Source organism: Spermophilus citellus (genome assembly GCF_964194105.1).
Source record: "Spermophilus citellus genome assembly, chromosome: 4".
Classification (NCBI taxonomy): domain Eukaryota; kingdom Metazoa; phylum Chordata; class Mammalia; order Rodentia; family Sciuridae; genus Spermophilus; species Spermophilus citellus.
The window spans coordinates 217301785-217322865 of record NC_138185.1 but is presented as its reverse complement, the minus strand read 5'-3'; the positions used below and the strand labels follow the sequence as shown (position 1 = coordinate 217322865).

At 54.7% G+C, this 21081-nt stretch overlaps 1 protein-coding gene and 1 long non-coding RNA gene across 3 annotated transcripts in view; one reads left to right on the top strand and one right to left on the bottom strand.

Moving 5' to 3' along the window:
- LOC308646784 overlaps positions 1 to 21081 on the bottom strand; it is a 98566-nt gene that overhangs the window by 48237 nt on the left and 29248 nt on the right. The window lies entirely within an intron of this gene.
- On the top strand, positions 7574 to 15370 carry LOC308646778 (alpha-1-antitrypsin-like protein GS55-MS). Of its 2 annotated transcripts, none has more exons than XM_081290170.1 (5): positions 7574 to 7704; positions 10297 to 10931; positions 12654 to 12924; positions 14126 to 14273; positions 15097 to 15370. In XM_081290170.1, the coding sequence occupies exons 1-5, from the start codon at positions 7592 to 7594 to the stop codon at positions 15283 to 15285; spliced, it is 1356 nt and encodes a 451-aa protein (XP_081146296.1). In that variant the 5' UTR covers positions 7574 to 7591; the 3' UTR covers positions 15286 to 15370. The 2 variants fall into 2 exon arrangements, with proteins under 2 accessions (XP_081146296.1, XP_081146297.1); XM_081290171.1 differs by lacking the exon at positions 7574 to 7704 and adding an exon at positions 7894 to 8041.

Genomic DNA, 21081 nt, shown 5'->3' with positions numbered 1-21081 from the left:
AGGGTCCTCTTTACAGTCTGAACAGTCGCATCTCTGCCATCACATGGCACCACTATCAATGGGTCTGAACTCTCCCTGAAGAAAAAACAGGGTCTCCAGGTTCCTACACAGGGACCTCCAACCTGCACATACGCTTCCAATGACATGAACGTCATCAGTCACCCAGAATGAAGTGACACATGAGTGTCCGAAGACCTGGATCTTAACACATAGCAGCTGTGTGACCTGACTGAGGCTGTCAGACCTCTCTGAGCCCCTATCCTCATTGCTGATGGTACAGCCCACATTGGCGCTGGCCTGAGAGTCACCTGAGACATGGCCTCAGGCCTCCCAGACCTCTGAATAGAGCAGGTGGGGTCGAGGGCACTCCTTGGGAAGTGCTGTCCCAGTTCCTCTCCCCTGAATCCCAGTGGCCGCACCGTGATGCCCTCAGCAGATATCTGTGCTTTTCCAAGCCCCAAGGAGAAAACCGAGGTTCACCGCGGCTACTCGTCTCCTATGTTGTCACCGTCCCATGGCTAGTGAGTGGCCACCTGACTCATGGCTCACCCTGTTCCTCCAACCCTCACCCACTCTTCTGTCCCTCCCTGGACTCATGAGCAGTAATTCCTCCTAAACCATGAGAATCTCTGTCACCTGTGCTTGGTGGCACCCAGTGCTTCCCTAGGAAGAGCCTGTGCCCTCATGGAGTGGCCATACCCCACCCCCCGACACCTCAGCAGCCCAAAGCCCTGGGAAGCCGCCCACAGATCTCAATGTGGCCTCGCCCTGGCATTGTGTGGGAGAGGACAGGAGAGGACCTGGCCAGCTACCACCTGAGGGTTCAGGGGAGGGAAGGGGAGGAAGAAGCCAGAGCCTCTGACCTTTGAACCCATCTTTTAAATTCTAAACCTGCCTGTCACTAAAGGAGGCAGGACTCTACTTGGGAGATCTTGAAGCCCCAGAGGGGACTTCACCAGCTTGGTGGGAACCAGGAGGGACCTGCTGGATATGGGCAGAGCTTCTGGCTATTATAGTGTCACGTGGGACAGAAGGTAATGGACCCTGGTGACTTTGTAGCCTCTGCCTCAATGTCCTCATCAAAAATAGGACAGAAATCTCCATTCTGCAGTGTCTCCATGAAAACACAATGACAGTGCCCTTTCTCTAGACCCCTGTCCTGGCTATGCCCAGCCCAGACAGCCTCCTGGGGCCCTGAGCTGGGTGGGGTGGGGCTCACCCACCTGTGTTGAGGGGGCGCAGCACTGGAAGCCCAGAGCCCTTGGAGCATAACCACATGCCCACACTGCAATAACACCTGAAGTGCTCCATGTTGGTCCCTTCCCTCTAGTGGCTGTCCCCAGGCAGGGCACAGGGCTGGTCAGTGGAGCTCAAAAGTGCCCACACAGGTCCTTGTTGGCATCACAGCAGTGACGGGTGCTGTGGCATCAGGAATGCCCAGAGGACCCACAGTGAGGAGGTCTCAGGCAGGGACGGAGCAGACAAAGCCTTTTCACCTCCTTGAGAGTTACAACTTCCCATAGGGAGCCCACAGGTGGGGGTACTGAGGTGGCAGGTGACCAGAGACCTGTGCACAGACCTGGCCAACAAGCTGGTGTTCTAAAATTGTATGGTAATTTTAGGCTTAAAAGAAAAACATGTTGGAAATTTATTTATATCATTTGTGTTCTATAACTGTACTTATTATCAATAAGTTATGTAAAGTTCCATGTTACTTTTTACACTGAGATACAATTTAAATGTATTTTTAAGTTAATGAGAGCCTAATCTATTTAAAGGTTTTTTTTGCAAAACACAAAAGTACTTTGCTACTTTTCTACAAAAGGTTAAAAGCTTTCAGCCTTTCTTTAATTCATGTTTTAGATGTGATATTATGTTGTGTTAGCTAATATTCATGTGAACTTGAGCAACAATTTATGTAGGCTTTGTAAATTGATGTCTAAAAGGACAAAGATCAGTTTCAGAACTACAGTATTTAAGATTTATGAGCCCCGCCTTATTTGAGATAAGGCTCTATGTCCCATCTCACTACATGTGAAAGTGACTATGAAAGAAGTAGGCTAGATTTCAGTACATTTAAAGTTGTGTCCAAAAGTTGGTTTTTGTCACTATTGCCAGGATCTCAAACAGGGGATATACTCCACCAAAACTCCAAGGTAGCTATTATATGAACTAAATGTTTTTACTCTTCTTAATTTTATTTTGTAGTTTTGTTTTACAGAGGTACTGATTTAAGAACACAAAACCTGGGTTAATTTAAGACAAGAAGTTATCACCTACAGGATAGAGAGATAGACATTAAAGCTCAGTGCTCTTAATATAAGGCTGTTAACTTATTTGCTAGATGTTTAAAATTAAGTTTTAAAATTAAAAATTTGGCTCTTGCCCTCTGAGTCAGTCTGAATCAGGGAATAGGGGACTTCTTCAAAGGGCTCTGCAACTCTAGGCCACATAACCTCCTGATCAGAGAGATTAATGAGACCAGTGGAGGACAGAAAGCCAATCAGTGCATTTGCTGTGAAGAAGAGGGTCATCAAAGAAGGGAGACATCCCTGATGCTTCCGAGGGAAGCCACATGGTCAAGCAAGGCCTGGACCCATCGTAGTGCAAATGGCACTAGCGGAACTGAGAAGCTGCTGTGAAGTTCCCGAGGACTCCCAGGGTAACTCAGCAGACTGTTAACAATAGATAGAAACAAAAGTCAGTTTGACTTGCTTCATCTTAAACACTTAGCAAAGACAGTCAAAGCCCAAACACAGCTATTCCTGGACATTTAAATAATAATGGTAGTTAAATGTAACTTCCATAAATAAGTAAACTGGAGGCTACAAAAGAGATTCTCAGAGAGGAATGCCTGATAATTATCAAAAGGAACTGCCAGAGTAGTTTTTAGCTTAAGGCCTTTATTTCTAACCAACACAGGTAGGCTTAATGTTTGCTAGTATGGTTATCCAGCCCTAAGTAACAGAATTAAAGATTTCTCTGTTAGACACAGGTCATACTAGTAAAAGGATTTTGCAAGACCAGATGATATTAAATTATTAAACTATATCTTAAGGGAAGGACAACTGTAACCCTAAAAGTTAAATGTTGTGTTTACATCCCTGACATTTCTGGTAATGTGACAAATATCCTTAAAGATTTACATGCTCAGATAGAAGCCATGTCCTCAGCAACTTTGTCATGGAAACAATATCTTAGCTCCTGGTTCTTGGTACTTCCTGGTGGTAAACATTGTTAGTCTTTCTTTGCCATCATACTCATTGGCATATTCCTGTGCTATGGGATTTATTGCTACATCAATATGGTTCCAGTACTAATGAATTCTTGTTTCTCTTATAGACCACCCATCACTCAAATTGCCTTCCAGCCTATGACTTCTCAATCAGACTTTTATCATGGACCACTCGATAGACCCGATTTTTAAAGGGGACTCCAAACTGCTTGCCCCAACATCGCCCCTTTTGTCAGCCTGAAGAAGCCAGAACGGCCTTTGCCCCCATTCCTTACAGCAGTAAGGAGTTCCCCAAATGAGAGGGGGGAATGAAGCCAGATTTAAAGTTAGGTAGTCAGTGTAGTTAGGTAAATCGGGTCTAATACCGAGTGAAATCTAATATGGAGGCCATGCTGAGAATGACTCAGGGAAACGCAGGACAAGGCATGGAATGTTAATGAAGTCCCGAAAAGGCCCTAGGCCAAAGTCCACCTCAAAGAAACAGTCCCCAACAGATTTGGAGATAGCCCATCCCAAAAGTCCTTCCTGCCCCTTTGGCCCACCTGTGTCCTAACCCTTCCCACCTACATTCCATCACCAAAACTATAAAAAGGGGAAACAACCGCACTTCCACGGATTCCACCTCTTGGGTCCCCTTCTTCCTCTGGGAGAAGTCTTTTCTGCTGTCCCTTAATAAACTTCTAATTTCTACTCTGACCTTGCCTCGGTGTGCTTCTTTGGTGTTATTATCAACATGGGGGAAGCAAGGACTCGTCACTGGTCAACAGCGGTAACACCTAGAAGGGCATTAAAGTTTGGGTCCCAAACATGCTTTTGGGAGATGGTTTTCAACCCTTGGTAGATTTAAAAGATTAACTGGTGTAGTGGGTATTCTGCTGTTAACCCGTTTATTGTTCCCATATTTGGCTCCATGGTGCATTAAAACTAATGGGTCCACTAGAAAAGCTGCTGTTGAAAGGATGACAACAACTAAGGTTTTGGCATTATATAAGTCTTTAAGCCAATAAAATGGTAATGATTCTCTTAAATTTAAATGATTTATGGAGAGCATCATTAAAGGGGGGAACTGAAGTGACACCCCCTTTCTCCACAGAAAAGAGTTAACTGGGCTTCTCCATAAATCTTCACCATGGCTGATTTTAGGACTGTTATCAACAGAGTCTCTGCAAAAGAATTCAATGTAGGTAAACTTCCTATTTTCATGTCGCCCTGTTTTATTTGGCCACTGGCCGAGAAGATACCAGCACTCCAGGTTCTGGACACCCCCTTACTAGATTTCACAAACATTTCCAGTATGGGACTTTGAAGAAATGTGCAAACAAGGCCTCTGGCCTTGAGCTGGGCTACACAGAGATGTCTACATTCCTAAGATAAGAGAAATTACTAATTGTTCTCCATGGTAACAGCTGGCAGGGGAGGAAAGAAATGGGAGAAGAAGCTCTCCCCTTCTTAGGTGTTGTCCTTGAAGAGTTAACTTGCCCAAAACAGTGAAGAAAAAGCTGCTTTTATGTGAACTTCTGCAGACTCTGAACTTTTGAGCCCCTCCCTTATATGCTGGGTATAAAACTCTGAAACTCCCTGAACTTGGGGTTCAGGGAATTGATTGACTACAGCAAAAGCTATGCCCTCTGAACCTGGCTGCAGCCAAACAAAACTGTTTCCTACTATCATTGATGCCTTGCCTCCTCTGTCCCTACAACATCCCGGCCTTGTACAATAGTTTCCAGATCCCTGTGCTCTCCAGAGACAAAGCTGCTAATTACTCAGCATCATCTGGGAACACCTTGAATCAGCATAATGATCAGAGATAACAGACCTTTGTCATAGAGATTTCCTTGTGCTACTGGAACAAGGAACCCAGGGAACAGGATTTAGAGGCACATATTAAGAAAAAATGTCTTGCTGAGTCCACAGCCATCCTCTCAGAATAAATCCTGAGAGTTATTCATGTAATTGCCTGGATCTCCAAGGTGACCTTGAGCATTATGTTTTCAGGAGGAAGTCACTAAATGAGGTGTGACAGGGCTGAGACCCCAGAGCCCCAACACTGCCTCCCACTGACCAGGACACTTAGGAGCCCAAGGCCTCCCCTTCCCAGCCTCCCCAAGGCAGGATGGAAGCAGGAGACCCACCTGTCAGGTGTCCTCAATGTGCTCTGTCTTCTTGTCACTTAGCCAACCACAAAACTGTCATCAAGACAGAGGCGTCCCTAAGAAAGTTCTGGCCCTGGCCTGTGGGGAGCCATTCTGACACGTGATTGGGTGACTCCCGTTAAGGGCCTGAGGCGCTTTGGCTGTGTCGAAGCTTTCCCGACCCTTTCCTGATGAGAGAGCCCATCCGTGTGGGGGTGTGCCTGACCACTGACCCCGGGGACCCAATCACTGACCCTGACCTTGGAGTGCAGCCACCCCTCAACCTTCATTGGATGGAATTCTCCCCTGAATCTCTTGTTCCCCAAATAAAAGGCTACTCCCCGGCGTGTTCTCTCTCTCTCCTGCTAGCCCTGAGTAATCCTCGCTGCCCTGCTGGGCGGCTAGAGGTGGGAACAAGAGAGGGGAGCCATCTCGGACCTAGCAATATAAATAAGGTAACTGGTTTGTGTGTTTTATTTCGATCTCTTCTAACTAACTTTATGCCTAGAACCTCATTAATGAAACCACTGCGCAGGCCGCGTGGTAGACTGGCCTGCTCCCTGTCTCTGGTTACTCGGCAGCAAACCAGCTCAGAAATAACCCCCTGAGCTGCACACACTCCTGAGTGACCTGATGAGTGGGTGTCTGAGGAGCCTGGTCACCAGGGATGGGGAGAAATGACTCGGTCTTTGTTCTGGAAGTGGGCACAGAGGGGCCATTAGACCTGGAGGGCAGGTTCACCTCCTTGAGAGGTACAACTCCCCATAGGAGCCCATACAGGTGGGGGTACTGAGGTGGCAGGTGATCAGAGACCTGTGCACACACCTGGGCCAACAGGCAGATTCGGCATCAAACATGGTCTCAGAAGTGGCCTGGGTTGTGGGCGCACAGACACTTTCAGGCCCTCTTGTGGACACTGGCCATGGTTCCTAGGTCTGTTCCAAGCAGAGAGAGGCCTGGGGTCCCAGAGCAGGAAGCACTGACTGAGAGCCACCTGGTCTAAGCTGTCTTCTCCCTGGCCCCAGCTTCCTGGGCTTCTCTTCTGTGGGCTCCTCTCTGGGAACACAAAAGGGGCTGGAACCCTGCTCATGCCCAAGTACAGGAGGCTGGTGTGACATCATGGGCCCCTCCCAAGGCAGGCAGAAGGCCGTCCTAATGACCCCGCACAGAGGCTGAAGGCTCATGAATCTTCCCCACTCACCAGGTCCCTCTCAGCAGGGGAGGCCGGGCAGGCAGTATCCTTTCTTCATGTGTGGGTCCCTGGGGCTCAGAGGGAGACACAGAGGGTCAGGCAGCTCAGGACTGCTGGGAGGGACAGACTGGGGTCAGTCCTGAGGGAGGGCCTGGCCTGGGCCTGCAAGTAGGCATGATGCTGTGGCCTTGCAGGAAGGAGGACAAGTCACCCTCGTGGTCCTTGCAGCCCTCTGTAGCAACATGAGGAGAGAATCTCCATCTTCCCCCTGTGCAGAGCACCCCGTTCCCAGGTCATGGCTGGCTACCCCCATCCAGGCCCAACCTGGGAAGACCATTAGGTGTCACCAGTGTTTGTGTCTCCACATGTGTGTGTCTGAGTGTGTTTTACAAGTGTGAACCAAACTCAAGGAAGGCCCTAAGGCTCTCAAGCCTTATTTCAGTGATAACTGGAAATTTCACAAGATATTTCCCAAAGCACAGCTCACTTCATGGGTCAACAGGGACAGGGTCCTGGGCACTGGAGCTCTTCCCTGGCTCTGCGACCCTGGCTGCTGACTCTGCCATGACCTTAGACAACCTTCGCTGGGCCACACAGCCCTGGGTCCTCCTGAAGCTCCCTGGGCCTCAAGGCTCCTGTGGCCCCCAGGGAAGGCGGTTCCCCTTTCCAAGGCCCCGTGCACTGCAGGACACTCATTGTTTCCTAAGAGTGTCCGTTCGGCCTTTAGGTGGTCACTGGGAACAGATGTAGATTAACAAGGAGGCTCAGGGTCCCTTAAGAATTCCTGGGACTCTTAAGTTGATCCTTCCCCAGTCAAACCCACGGGCCCCTGAGCCACCTGACCTGGGCTGTCACCTCTCTTCTCTGCTTCAGGAGCCTAGAGACATGTTTCATGGCACTGTGGCCAAGAGGTGGTCACACTGCAGAGGCTGTGCACCCCTTAGGCAGAGCAGGTGCACAGAGCTGGGGATCTGGCCGATGGACTTAGTCCCTGTCTGTTTGCTTCTCCGATAACCAGGGTGACCTTGGCTAATGTCCATTGCAGCCTCCCCCATTTCCCCTCTGTGTCCACTGCTTAATACGGACAAGGACAGGGCTCTGCCTCCTCAGCCCCCGTCACCACACCGGTCCTGGGACAGTGAGTGGTGAGTATGCCTTTCCCTGGGGACAGCCTCTGGGAGCCTCTGGGTCCTGGGAAGGGAGAGGCAGGACACAGGCAGGGTGGACGGGGCAGGCTGCAGCTGGGCCTCCTGTCGTCTTAGCTATAGTAAACCTGAAGATCCTGTCCTTCTCCCCCAGCCACCCCAGAGACTGGCAGTACCTCTGGTGGGTCACCAGCCCTCCTGAGCAGTGGCAGAGGGCACCTACCTCAGAGTCCTGGGGAGCTGATATGTGGACACAATAGTCGCGGGGACAGTGGCTCTAGTGGCCTGGCCTTTCCTGCCTCGGTCTCTTGACAACCTCTGCAGCCCCTTTGCCTGGGTGAGAACCTTCCTCTCCTTCTACAGATGAGGACAGAAGGCCACAGAGGGCAGCCAGGAGCTGGCTGGCACCTTCCATCCCCCCCGTCCGCTCCCCACCCCCCGCCCCACAGGCCGTGGTTCTGAGCTCACCTTGTACACCCGGGGGAAGGGGAGCCCTGGGAAGGCCACCTTCATGGGGTTAGAGCTGACCTTCCCCAGTGACCACTCTGAGCCAGCCGCCGCTGAGCTCAGTGCACATGAGAACACATTTCAGCCTCACAGCCCCTCTGAGGTGGTTCTGTGGTCATTCACATTAATAGATGGGAAATTGGGAACCCAGAGGTGGAAAACTTGCTCCAGATCACTCAGTGCCCAGTACTCAAACTCGGGCACTGGGCTCCAGAGCCCATGCTGCTGACCTGGGCCTACTGTTGAATGCTTCTCTCGGGGCTCGGGCCCTAGATGGAGAATAGGAAGCCTGGTCTGGCCTGGAGGCCTCTCAGCTGCTCTGTGACCTTGGACTGTAGCTCAGCCTCTGGAGCCATTGAGCAAAGACTAGAAAACTGTTTTCTTCCTCTTACCTCATCGTCACCAGCCTGGGTTTCTGGAGTGTTGGTGACAATGATCTGACAATGATGGTGGCCCTGGGCTGATGTCTGCTCTGCCATGGAGTGAGGAGCAGGCGATGTGCAGACAGGTGGGTAGGTGGAAATGCCCCCTCACAAGCAGCTCACTGCTGAGCAGAGCCCCTGTCTGGCCTGGGGCAAGTGGCCACCAGCAGGCACCCTGCAGGTGTGGGAGCTTCCCCAGGGCCAGAGCCACCTGCTGGTCACCTTGTTTGTGCCTCACTTCTCCCTTCAGAGGTTCTCCTCCCCACTGCAAGGACAGGAAGTGACACTCAAAGAGGGGAAGTCATTTACCAAGGCCACTGTCACCAGGGGCCAGGGCTGGCTCATGCTGGGCTTTGGTGCTTTCCATGGGTTGTGACCTCAGGTCAGGGCTCCTTCCTGGACCCCGCCTCCTTGCTCTGGGTCAACAAAGAGGAGCAGAAATGGTGTGAGATGAGCTGGGTTGGTGTGGTCCACCCTCTCCCTGCCTCACACTGACTGCTCCCACCCACACCCCCTTCCAGAAACATCAGGGTGCCACCTCCTTGGCCTCCATGTCTGTACCTGAGGGCTACAGTCCACCCTCTGCAGCTGGCTTGCCCAGCTCAAGGCTTTGGGGGTGCAGGGTGCTGCTTGCAGTAGCAGTCCAGGGGGAGCACGTCTTGGGCCACCGAGGTTTTCAGGAACAGACCAGGAAATAGAGTGAACCCAGCAGGAAGCTTGGGGTCACGGTCAGGGTCTGGGTCTGACATCCATGAAGCCTGGATCCCACAGGCAGGACTGTCTCAGCCCCTGATCCCAGAGGAGAAAACCAAGGCTTGTTCCACCTTTGCCTCAGCTTCTCTGTGCAGCCTTGGCCAGGCCCTGACCCTCTCTGTCCCTCAGACCCTCACTCTAAAGGGAAGAAATCAGAGGAGGTGAGGTGACATGGGAGGTGGACCGAGGTGCTCACCTGGGCTGGACACCTTCCCCCACCTCCCCCATTGCATCCTCTCACCTCCGAACAGACACCCCTGTAATTTAGACTCTAAGGTTTGTGCACAGAGGATGTCATTCATTTGGGTCTCTCCCAAAACCCCTTCATCCAAATTGAGAGTCGTGTCCTGGGTCAGTGCTGGCTCAGACCCTTACTCAAGGCCGAGGGAACAGCAGTGGACCTGCCCAGGCCTGATGCCGCAATCTCTGGCCCTGAGGCCACTCACCATATGTCCCTACCCTGCTGAGACCCACCCATCTCCTGACCTCAGGCTCTGAAAGATGGTGTGGGCTCAGCCAAGCCCAATCGGGCAGCACAGGGACAGCCACGGAGAGGCGGGCTTGTAAGATGTCCAGGGTCAAGGAGTGCCAGTGCCTGCCAGTGCCTGAGCTGGTCCCCTACAACACTTGCTGGCCAACCCTGGACATGCACCTGAACCCCTCTAGGCTTTGGAGGAGAGCAGTTGTCCCCACAGGACTGTGAAGGAACCAGAGAATTCACACCCTTTAGGGCTCAGGGCAGCTCTGCATCTCCCTGGGGGTTTGCAGTGATGCAGGTGGAGGAAGGGCTTGGCACAGGCTGGGCCATCTTGGAGCTCACTACACCCTGGTGGCTCTGCATGGTGTCCGTCCAATCCAGGGAGAGTCATTCTGGGCCAAACTCAGGCCTCTGACCTCCTCTGCCTTGCAGGACGATGCCGTCCTCTATCTCATGGGGCCTCCTGCTGCTGGCCGGCCTCAGCTGCCTGGTCGCTGGCTCCTTGGCTGAAGATGCTCAGGAGACAGATGCATCCAAGCACGACCAGGAGCACCCAGCCTCCCACAGGATCGCCCCGAACCTGGCTGAGTTTGCCTTCAGCCTCTACCGTGTGCTGGCCCACGAGTCCAATACCACCAACATCTTCTTCTCCCCTGTGAGCATCGCCACGGCCTTGGCCTCACTCTCGCTGGGCACCAAAGCTGACACTCACACCCAGATCCTGGAGGGCCTGGGCTTCAACCTCACGGAGACCACGGAGGCTGACATCCACCAGGGCTTCCAGTATCTTCTCCAAACCCTCAACAAGCCCAACCGCCAGCTCCAGCTGACCACCGGCATCAGCCTCTTCATTGACCACAATCTGAAGCTGCTGGACAAGTTCTTGGAGGATGTCAAGAACCTGTACCACTCAGAGGCCTTCTCCACCAACTTCACAAACACGGAAGAGGCTAAGAAGCAGATCAACACTTATGTGGAGAAAGGGACCCAAGGAAAAATTGTGGATTTGGTGAAAGATCTGGACAGAGGCTCAGTTCTCGCCCTGGTGAACTACATTTTCTTTAAAGGTAAGATGAGTCAATCAGCCTGAGTGGGTTCCCATGGAAACCCCAAAGTTGTCTTCCATCCACCAGTTCTGGAACTTTCCTTGGCAGCACTGTCTGCGCTGTGGCAGGGCCTCTCACAGTGGCTCCTCAATCTTCCATGCCTAAGCCCTGAAATGTTTTCCACCATCAGTTAAGTCAGGGAAGAGTTGGTAAAACCGTCAAAATCACTGACATTTCTGCAGGATGCATCAGAGTCCTGACTGTCCTCCTGCTCACTGGGGACCCCACAGGGAGGGCCATGTGTAATGTTTCCTGACTAGAGAGCCACCGATGCACCTTGTGGCAGGTGGTGGGAGGGAGTGGCCTTCCAGGGAAAGTCCTTGGAACAACTCTTGATGTGGAGTGTGGCAGCTGGGGGTGTGCAGGACCTGGGTCCACATCCTGCCTCCCCCACTCCATGGCCTTGACATAGGACTAGCCATCTCACCTCTTGGGATGTGACTGTCCTATCTTGTCATGGACAATGTTGGAAATCTGAAAGGAGTACCCAAGTCACACATGGGATTGTGGGGATCTGTCACAGCTGAGTACCTGGCAGGGACCCTCAGCCTGCCCACCTGCCAGGACTCCACAGGACCCAGGACCTAAGGCAGCTTCCACTGCCCCAGGGCAATGGCCTCAGGTTGTCCTGGGAAGTCAAGGTGTTTTACTGAGCTTTTCACCACTGTCACTTAAAGACCAACCAGAACAGTTTTAGAGGAGGAAACGTTTGTTTGGGCCTCAAATTTGCAGAGGTCTCAGTCCATGGAAGGCCAGCTCCACTCCTTGGGGCTCAGGGTAAGGCAGGACATCATGGCAGAAGAGTGTGGGGGAGGGATCAGCTCACATGGTGATCAGGAAGCAGAGAGAGACTCCACTCTGCAGAGACAACATATATACCCCATAGCCACGCCCCCAACGACCCCCAAATACCCACCTCCTCCAGCCTCAGCCCATCCACCTCCAGCCACCACTGGTTAATTCCATCAGGGATTCATTTACTGATTAGATTAAGGCTGTGCCCCAATCATGGGGGACACCACATCCAAACAATAGAACATGTCTAGGGCTGCTTCCTACCCACCCTGGATCCCTTGTTCCTGGGCAGAGTTCTGCAATGCAGAGCCCCAGGCCACCATCAGTATAACGGAGGGGCCAATTCTTCTGGAGTTAGGGCAGGTCTCAGTCCTCCCTGCACCATTGAGACATGTCGACTCAGGGTCCCCTACCCCCAGTCAGCTGGCCCAGAGGGTGAGGAGCTGTTACCCCACAGAGGGGGCTGCCTGGACATTTGGGCTTCTCACATAGACTAGGACAAGGATTTAGGGTGCACTGAATGTTTGCCCTGAGTGACAACTGAACTGGAAATCAGCAAGCATCCTGAGGTCCAGGAGAAAAGTTCCCACTGTAGGACTGGGACCAGAGCTTTCACTTATCCCAAGCCGCTCTTCAATAAAAATATAATTTTAATCAAATGTTCACTGGGCACAGTAGGAGGCATCGCCATGGCAGCCTGCAGGATCTAGAAATCCTGCTGATCCTCTAGTCCTGAACACCCCTCACTCTCTCCCCAGCCTGGAGGGGTTGGAGGCCCTCCTGCCCAGGATGGAGCACAGGTGGGTGAGCTTCCCACCAGGCAGGCTGAGGGCGCCTCTGCTCTCCTCTCATATCCCACCCACTGCCATCCACCTTCCCTCTGTCCAGCCAAATGGGAGCAACCCTTCGAGGAAGTTCTCACCAGGGAGCAAGACTTCCACGTGGACCAGGCCACTACCGTGAGGGTGCCCATGATGAACCGCGTGGGCATGTTCGACCTGCACTACTGCCCCACACTGGCCAGCTGGGTGCTGCAGATGGACTACCTGGGCAACGCCACCGCCATCTTTCTCCTGCCCGACGAGGGGAAACTGCAGCACCTGGAGGACACCATCACTAAGGAAATCCTCGCCAAGTTCCTGAAGAACAGGGAGAGCAGGTGAGTCCCGGCAGGGACCCGCTGGAGGGCACAGGCACAGACTCTAGGTCCCTCAGGATCAATGCATCAGAAGACAGCACGGGCAGCAGGGGGGACCATTCCTGGGGCCACAGCTACAGGGAATGATCCTGTGCTACAGGAAATGCCAGGGCTCAGCTCAGGGAGCCGCTGAGAAGGGACAGTGGTCAAAGAGCGGGGCACAGATCCAGCTGGAGGGGGGACTTCCCTCCAAGAATGTACATGGTCCCCTTCCAAAACCCAGGGTCTTTCCAGGGATCTGACACTAGCACATGTTGTGGCAGAATCAAGGACAAAGGCCTGGGCCTGCAGGTTAGGGCAGCAAGAGGGAGGACTTCCTGTAGGACTGGCCGAGGTGCACAGGGGAAGCACCTGCATGGAAAGGCCCAGAACAGGAACAGGCAGCACTGGGAGCTCAGGGCACTTCCCACAGGCTCTGTTTCTCTGTCGAATCTCAGGCTGGTTCACTTGTCCCAGGAGCCACACAGCTGGGTACGTGACACAGAGCAGGTGCAGTGTCCTGAGCCCAGCCATGGCCACTGGTGACGGAGTCACACTGCAGACAGATGTGACACACGTCCAGGTTAGGCTGAACCTGGGTCACCACTACTTGCTCACCCAGCCCTCCTGAGATCTCCTCACCCTTGTTCCAAACAGAGCACAAGGCACAGCACAGTCCCCTAGCCCTGGACCCAGTATGTGGCCTCAGCACAGGCTCCTAGGCCTCGCCCCATCCCTGAGGACATGGAGCTAAGCTTGCAGCCTGGGGTTATGGAGGTGACAATCCTCTCCCTCCCTGAGCCTCTATCCCTCAGTCCTGCCAAACTCACCAAAGTACCCTGGGACACAGGCCCCAGAAGGCTCTGGCTGGGCAGGCTGGTGTGACCAAGGGGGATGTCATCTGTTTCCAGGAGGACACCCTGAAACTGCCTGGAAGGCTCCTTGTGGGCAGGGGTGTGCAGGGGCCACAGGACAAGGTGTGCCCACTGGTAGGAATGATGTCCACACCAGGTGTCCAAGAAGCTAAAGTAAAACCAGCCAATGGACTTCTCCAATACAGTGGGTGGGGACAGGGCACTAACCAGAGAACAAATCAGGAGATAAAACACTTTCACAGAACCATGGGGCCCAACAGGACCCCAAAGATGCTGTGAAACCCCCTCATTACCTATCTTCATACCAGGAGAGTCGATTTGTACTTCCCCAAAGTGAACATCTCTGAAACCATCCATCTGAAGCCCGTCCTGACAAGTCTGGGCATCACCAAGCTCTTCAGCAACACAGCTGACCTGTCTGGGATCACAGAGGACGCTCCCCTGAGGGTCTCCAAGGTGAGGATGGCCATGGTCCAGGGGTCTGCAGGCCAAAGTGAGTGGGGAACACCTGCTCAGGCCTGAGGCTGAGGGAAGCGCCAAGGGACACAACAAGGGCCAGTTGAGTCCTCCTGAGGATGCAGAGATTCACCAGCTCTGATGGGGTGGGGGAACACAGAGCCCGGGAGTGGCCTCCTGTGCTGCTGGCCTTCCAGGCACCTCTCCTCAGGGGCCCACTGACCCTTGGCCTGTTCCTTTCCCAGGGCTATTGAGGCCTTGGGCTTCTTTTTACCCACATTAACAAGGAAAGGCTTAGGCTCAGAGCCTTCATAGAATGTTCTGGAATCTTCCATCTGTGACATTAGAGCTACTTGTGAACCAGCAATCTGAATCATTCCTGAGTCCAGTGGGCCACATGCTGGGGAAACCAGGAGGAGACCAAGAGCAATTGCAGGTCCATGTGGGTGGCTTCTTATAGGGGTCTGGGCACGGGGAAGTTCACTACCGGAGTCCCTATAGAGGACCTCCTAGCCCTACAGGGGGAGGGGATACATTGGAGGTGACATGGAGGCTGATGGTCTTCCTCTTGTGCCCTGAGATCACATCGAATGGCCAGAGAGATGGAGTCAGGAAAGGAGGGGGAGGGAGCAGGCTGAGTCAGGCAGAGGCTGAGATGGGTGGGGGGACCTGAGTGACCCACTTGGAGCCTAGGACAGGACAGGCTGGTCCAGCAGGAAGGCCCTGGTGAGGTCCTGTTGGTAGGAGGCTCCCAGTGGGGCCTTGCTGCAGCCTGGGGTTGGGCAGCAGGACCTCAGAGCCCCTCTGCTTCTCTCCCCTCCAGGCCCTGCATAAGGCTGTGCTGACCATCGATGAGAGAGGCACAGAGGCTGCGGGGACCACAGTTATAGGAATCATGCCCGTGTCTCTTCCCCCTGAGGTGAAATTCGACAGGCCCTTCCTCTTGATCATCTATGAGCACTCCACCAAGAGCCCCCTCTTTGTGGGGAAGGTGGTGAACCCCACACAGTAGCCACCTCGGGCTCCAGACCCTGGTCCCTGCCCGGCTCGGCCCCTCCCAGATGACATTAAACAATGGTTGGCCTGGCCAACCCTGACGCTGTGGTCTCTGTGTCTCCCTCTGTGTCCTGAGGTCATGTGAGGACTCCAGGTCACAGCACCTCTCAGTGACACTGTGTCAGGTGTGTGCTGGTCAGTGGTGACTGGCTGAGGCCACATCTTGTCGGGACTGGACATATCTATGCCTGAGAACTCTAGAGCTGTATGCAAATCCTGAGGGGGTCTATGGCCCAACCGCAGCCAGAGGTTCAGGGCCCACCCAGAACCCCTTCCTCACCACTCATACTGCCCCCTGCAACAACCCCCATCCCAGCGCTGGCCATGCCCACCCAACGCTGCCCCTCTGGTTTTCCTCTGCTCCTCTGACTAAAGACCCGACCAGGACAATTCAGAGGAGGAAACGTTTACCGGGGGCTCACGGTGGCAGAGGCCTCAGTCCACACACAGCCAGGTCCATTCCTCAGGTCCCAAGGTGAGGCTGACCCCCATGGAGGAAGGGTGGGGGGAGGGAAGCGGCTCACGTGGGGATCAGGAAGCACAGAGAGACTCCACTGAACAGATACAAATATAACCCCAGAGCCATGTCCCCAGTGCCCTCCCCTCCAGCCACCCCCACCTCCCTCAGTGACCCCCAGGTAACCCCTCAGGGAGGACTCACTGATGGGCTTTAGGTCCTCACAACCCTCACTTCTCCTCTGAACCTTCTGCAGTGTCTCCCTCGGGAGCTCTGGGGACACCTCACATCCAACCATGACCCTCTGTGTCCCAGACCTGGCCGCTCACACCCTGGCTTTGAGTAGCTGTGACTACAGCCACAGCAGGGAGGTGACATGACCCCTCTCACCACACTGTCCCCTCCCCAGACCTGGCCGCTGGCCTCCCAGGGCATGTCCTAGGGGGGTTGGAGGAGGTGTGAGGAGCCTTCCTCAATGGGCTGGGCCAGGACACTGACCTCTGTCCTTGTCTTTCCATAGCTGCCCAGGAGGCTCACACGTCCCCTCTTGGAAGAGCCTCTGTCCCCATTGAGCAGGAGGGGCTCTGTGTCACTGTCTCCCCCTCAAGCCCACCAGGCCCCAGGCCCCCAGGCCCCCAGGCCACTTACCCTATGTCCCCTCGCCCTAGTCCTGTGCCATGGCCCCAGGGATGGCTCCTAAAGGTCACAGCAGGCTGCGTTGGCTGTGGCAGGGCAAGGACAGCCCCCCTGGGACCCCAGCCCTCCTGCCCTGCCTGGGCCCTCACTGGGGCTCGTGCACCTGGCGCCTCCTCCAGGGTTCCCTGGGTCCTCAGGACAGCAGGAGGTCTGGTGGGTGGCCCAGGCTGTCCTGGAGCAGCCCTGCCATGGGGTGCCCTGGCCCCTTCCACCCTCAAGGCTGCTGGGCTGAAGTAGCTGGGAGCCCAGGGCTCGGGGTCTCCTTCTCCTGTGGCCGCACTGACACCTCAGGGCCATCTCAGCATCACCCCTCACCTCTCATGGGAGGAGGGTGGACATGACGCCCGAGGTGGAGTCCTGACACAGGGTCCTCTTTACAGTCTGAACAGTCACATCTCTGCCATCACATGGCACCACTATCAATGGGTCTGAACTCTCCCTGAAGAAGAAACAGGATCTCCAGGTTCCTACACAGGGACCTCCAACCTGCACATACGCTTCCAATGACATGAACGTCATCAGTCACCCAGAATGAAGTGACACATGAGTGTCCCAAGACCTGGATCTTAACACATAGCAGCTGTGTGACCTGACTGAGGCTGTCAGACCTCTCTGAGCCCCTATCCTCATTGCTGATGGTACAGCCCACATTGGAGCTGGCCTGAGAGTCACCTGAGACATGGCCCCAGGCCTCCTGACCTCTGAATAGAGCAGGTGGGGTCGAGGGTACTCCTTGGGAAGTGCTGTCCCAGTTCCTCTCCCCTGAATCCCAGTGGCCGCACCATGATGCCCTCAGCAGATATCTGTGCTTTCCAAGCCCCAAGGAGAAAACTGAGGTTCACCGCGGCTACTCGTCTCCTATGTTGTCACCGTCCCATGGCTAGTGAGTGGCCACCTGACCTCATGGCTCACCCTGTTCCTCCAACCCTCACCCACTCTTCTGTCCCTCCCTGGACTCATGAGCAGTAATTCCTCCTAAACCACGAGAATCTCTGTCACCTGTGCTTGGTGGCACCCAGTGCTTCCCTAGGAAGAGCCTGTGCCCTCATGGAGTGGACACCACCCACCCCCTGACACCTCAGCAGCCCAAAGCCCTGGGAAGCCGCCCACAGATCTCAATGTGGCCTCGCCCTGGCATTGTGTGGGAGAGGACAGGAGAGGACCTGGCCAGCTGCCACCTGAGGGTTCAGGGGAGGGAAGGGGAGGAAGAAGCCAGAGCCTCTGACCTTTGACCCCATCTTTTAAATTCTAAACCTGCCTCTCACTAAAGGAGGCAGGACTCTACTTGCCTTGGGAGATCTTCTAGCCCCAGAGGGGACTTCACCAGCTTGGTGGGAACCAGGAAGGACCCGCTGGGTGTGGGCAGAGCTTCTGGCTATTATAGTGTCACGTAGGACAGAAGGTAATGGACCCTTGTGACTTTGTAGCCTCTGCCTCAATGTCCTCATCAAAAATAGGACAGAAATCTCCATTCTGCAGTGTCTCCAGGAAAACACAATGCAGTCCCCTTTCTCTAGAGCCCCTGTCCTGGCCATGCCCAGCCCAGACAGCCTCCTGGGGCCCTGAGCTGGGCGGGGTGGGGCTCACCCACCTGTGTTGAGGGGGCGCAGCACTGAAGCCCAGAGCCCCTGGAGCATGACCACATGCCCACACTGCAATAACACCTGAAGTGCTCCATGTTGGTCCCTTCCCTCTAATGGCTGTCCCCAGGCAGAGCACAGGGCTGGTCAGTGGAGCTCAAAAGTACCCACACAGGTCCTTGTTGGCATCACAGCACTGACGGGTGCTGTGGCATCAGGAATGCCCAGAGGACCCACAGTGAGGAGGTCTCAGGCAGGGACGGAGCAGACAAAGCCTTTTCACCTCCTTGAGGGTTACACCTTCCCGTAGGGAGCCCACAGGTGGGGGTACTCAGGTGGCAGGTGACCAGAGACCTGTGCACAGACCTGGCCAACAGGCAGATTCGGCATCAAACGTGGTCTCAGGGGTGGGCTGGGTTGTGGGCGCACAGACACGTTCAGGCCCTCTTTGGACACTGGCCATGGTTCCTAGGTCTGTTCCAAGCAGAGAGAGGCCTGGGGTCCCAGAGCAGGAAGCACTGACTGAGAGCCACCTGGTCTAAGCTGGTATCTCCCTGCCCCTGGCCCCAGCTTCCTGGGCTTCTCCTCTGTGGGCTCCTCTCTGGGCACACAAAAGGGGCTGGAACCCTGCTCATGCCCAAGTACAGGAGTCTGGTGTGACATCATGGGCCCCTCCCAAGGCAGGCAGAGGGCCGTCCTAATGACCCTGCACAGGGGCTGAAGGCTCATAACTCTTCCCCACTCACCAGGTCCCTCTCAGCAGGGGAGGCCGGGCAGGCAGTATCCTTTTTTCATGTGTGGGACCCTGGGGCTCGGAGGGAGACACAGAGGGTCAGGCAGCTCAGGACTGCTGGGAGGGGCAGACTGGGGTCAGTCCTGAGGGAGGGCCTGGCCTGGGCCTGCAAGTAGGCATGATGCTGTGGCCTTGCAGGAAGGAGGACAAGTCATCCTCCTGGTCCTTGCAGCCCTCTGTAGCAACATGAGGAGAGAATCTCCCTCTTCCCCCTGTGCAGAGCACCCCGTTCCCAGGTCATGGCTGGCTACCCCCATCCAGGCCCAACCTGGGAAGACCATTAGGTGTGGCCTCTCGTGGTGCTTGTGTGGCCTGGTGAGACAGGACAGACTGTGTTGTCGTGTGTCTACGTGTTCCAGTGTTTGTGTCTCCACATGTGTGTGTCTGATTGTGGTTTATAAGTGTGAACCAAACTCAAGGAAGGCCCTAAGGCTCTCAAGCCTTATTTCAGTGATAAATGGAAATTTCACAAGATATTTTCCAAAGCACAGCTCACTTCATGGGTCAACAGGGACAGGCTCCTGGGCACTGGAGCTCTTCCCTGGCTCTGCGACCCCGGCTGCTGACTGTGCCGTGACCTTAGACAACCTTCGCTGGGCCACACAGCCCTGGGTGCTCCTGAAGCTCCCTGGGCCTCAAGGCTCCTGTGGCCCCCAGGGAAGGCGGTTCCCCTTTCCAAGGCCCCGTGCACTGCAGGACACTCATTGTTTCCTAAGAGTGTCCGTTCGGCCTTTAGGTGGTCACTGGGAACAGATGTAGAGATTAGGGACGAGGGCTCAGGAACTCCTGAGCATTCCTGGGACTGTAAAGTTGATCCTTCCCCAGCCGAACCCACGGGCCTCTGTGCCACCTGGCCCTGGGCTGTCATCTCCTCCTGTGGCTTTAGAGCCCAGGACTCAGGAAGCTGGGGCAGGAGCACTGCAAGGTCAAGGCCAGCCTCAGCATCTTAGTGAGACCCTGTCTCAAAATCAAAAATTAAAAGGACTGGGGTTGTGGTTCAGTGATAGAACATCCTGGCTTCAAACCCTGGTACTGAAAAATAAGAAAGAAAAGAGCCCTGTAACTTCAGGTGAGTAAATAGGTGAATGTCTCCACAGATCAGGTGTAGGTTCAGGTGTAGGGCAACACTAATTTTTTTTCTTTCTTTCTTTTTTTTTCTTTCTTTTTGTACCAGGGATTGAGCCCAGAGGCATTTAACTACTGAGCCACACACTACCCCTTATCCCAGACTTTGTATATTTTATTTAGACACTGGGTCTGGCTTAGTTGCTTAGGGCCTCCCTAAGTTGCTCAGACTGACTTTGAATTTACAATCCCCCTGCCTCGGCCTCTTCGGCTGCTGGGATTACAAGCGTGTGCCAGCGGCCCAGCAGGGCATGACTCTGAGCAGGACATATCTGATGCTTTCCCACACATCTGAGGTGTGTCTCAGCAGAGGGGACCCCCAGGTCAGGGAGGGCCACAAGGCTCCTCCCACCTCCCCCTCCTGATGGCCTAGCACTAGCTGGTTCCACTGCACTGCCCAGTCAGGCAGCACAGCAAGGCCTCAGGTGACAGGGGCACCTTTCAGGCAGACACCTGGCCAGCTTCAGGAGGTGCCCCAGGCTGATGTCCAGCACAGAAGGCTCCTGCTCCAACAGGAACTCAGTGTCCCCACACTCCTAAGGTGGACTATAAGTCCCCGAGGGGTATGTGTGAGTGAGGGACAGCTCCTGGTGCAGGGCAGCCAGTGAGTCTCCCTGTGGCTCCCCGGGGCCTGCACAGTAAGTCCTCCCCCATCACCTCCTGAGCTGACTCGGGAGGTGCTCACAGCCTCCTGCCTGCTCCAGCATCCGGGGTCCACCCAGGAGAAGCCCAGGCAGGCACAGCTCAGGACCACGGGCAGGTCTCATCTGAGCCCAGGTGCCTGGCCTTGGCCCTGCTGCTGGGAGACTCGGGGAGGGTGAGGGCCTGGCTCTGCCGCCCCAGCACACAGTGGGCCTCGGGGTGAACGCTGGGGTGGGAGCTGACGTGGTGACTTCTCCTGTGGCCCCTCCACACGTGCACTGGCTCTGAGCCTCCTGTCCTTGCTGGTCTCTGCCCTTAGAGGGTGGAGGAGGCGACCTGGGCAGCCCTGCCCTCTTCTCCAGCTGGGCCTCTGCCCCCTCCCCTTACCCTGCTGCTTTGGGAATCCAGCCTGAGCCAGAGACCCAGACCGTGGTTCCTGCACTGCAAGTCCCCAGCCCC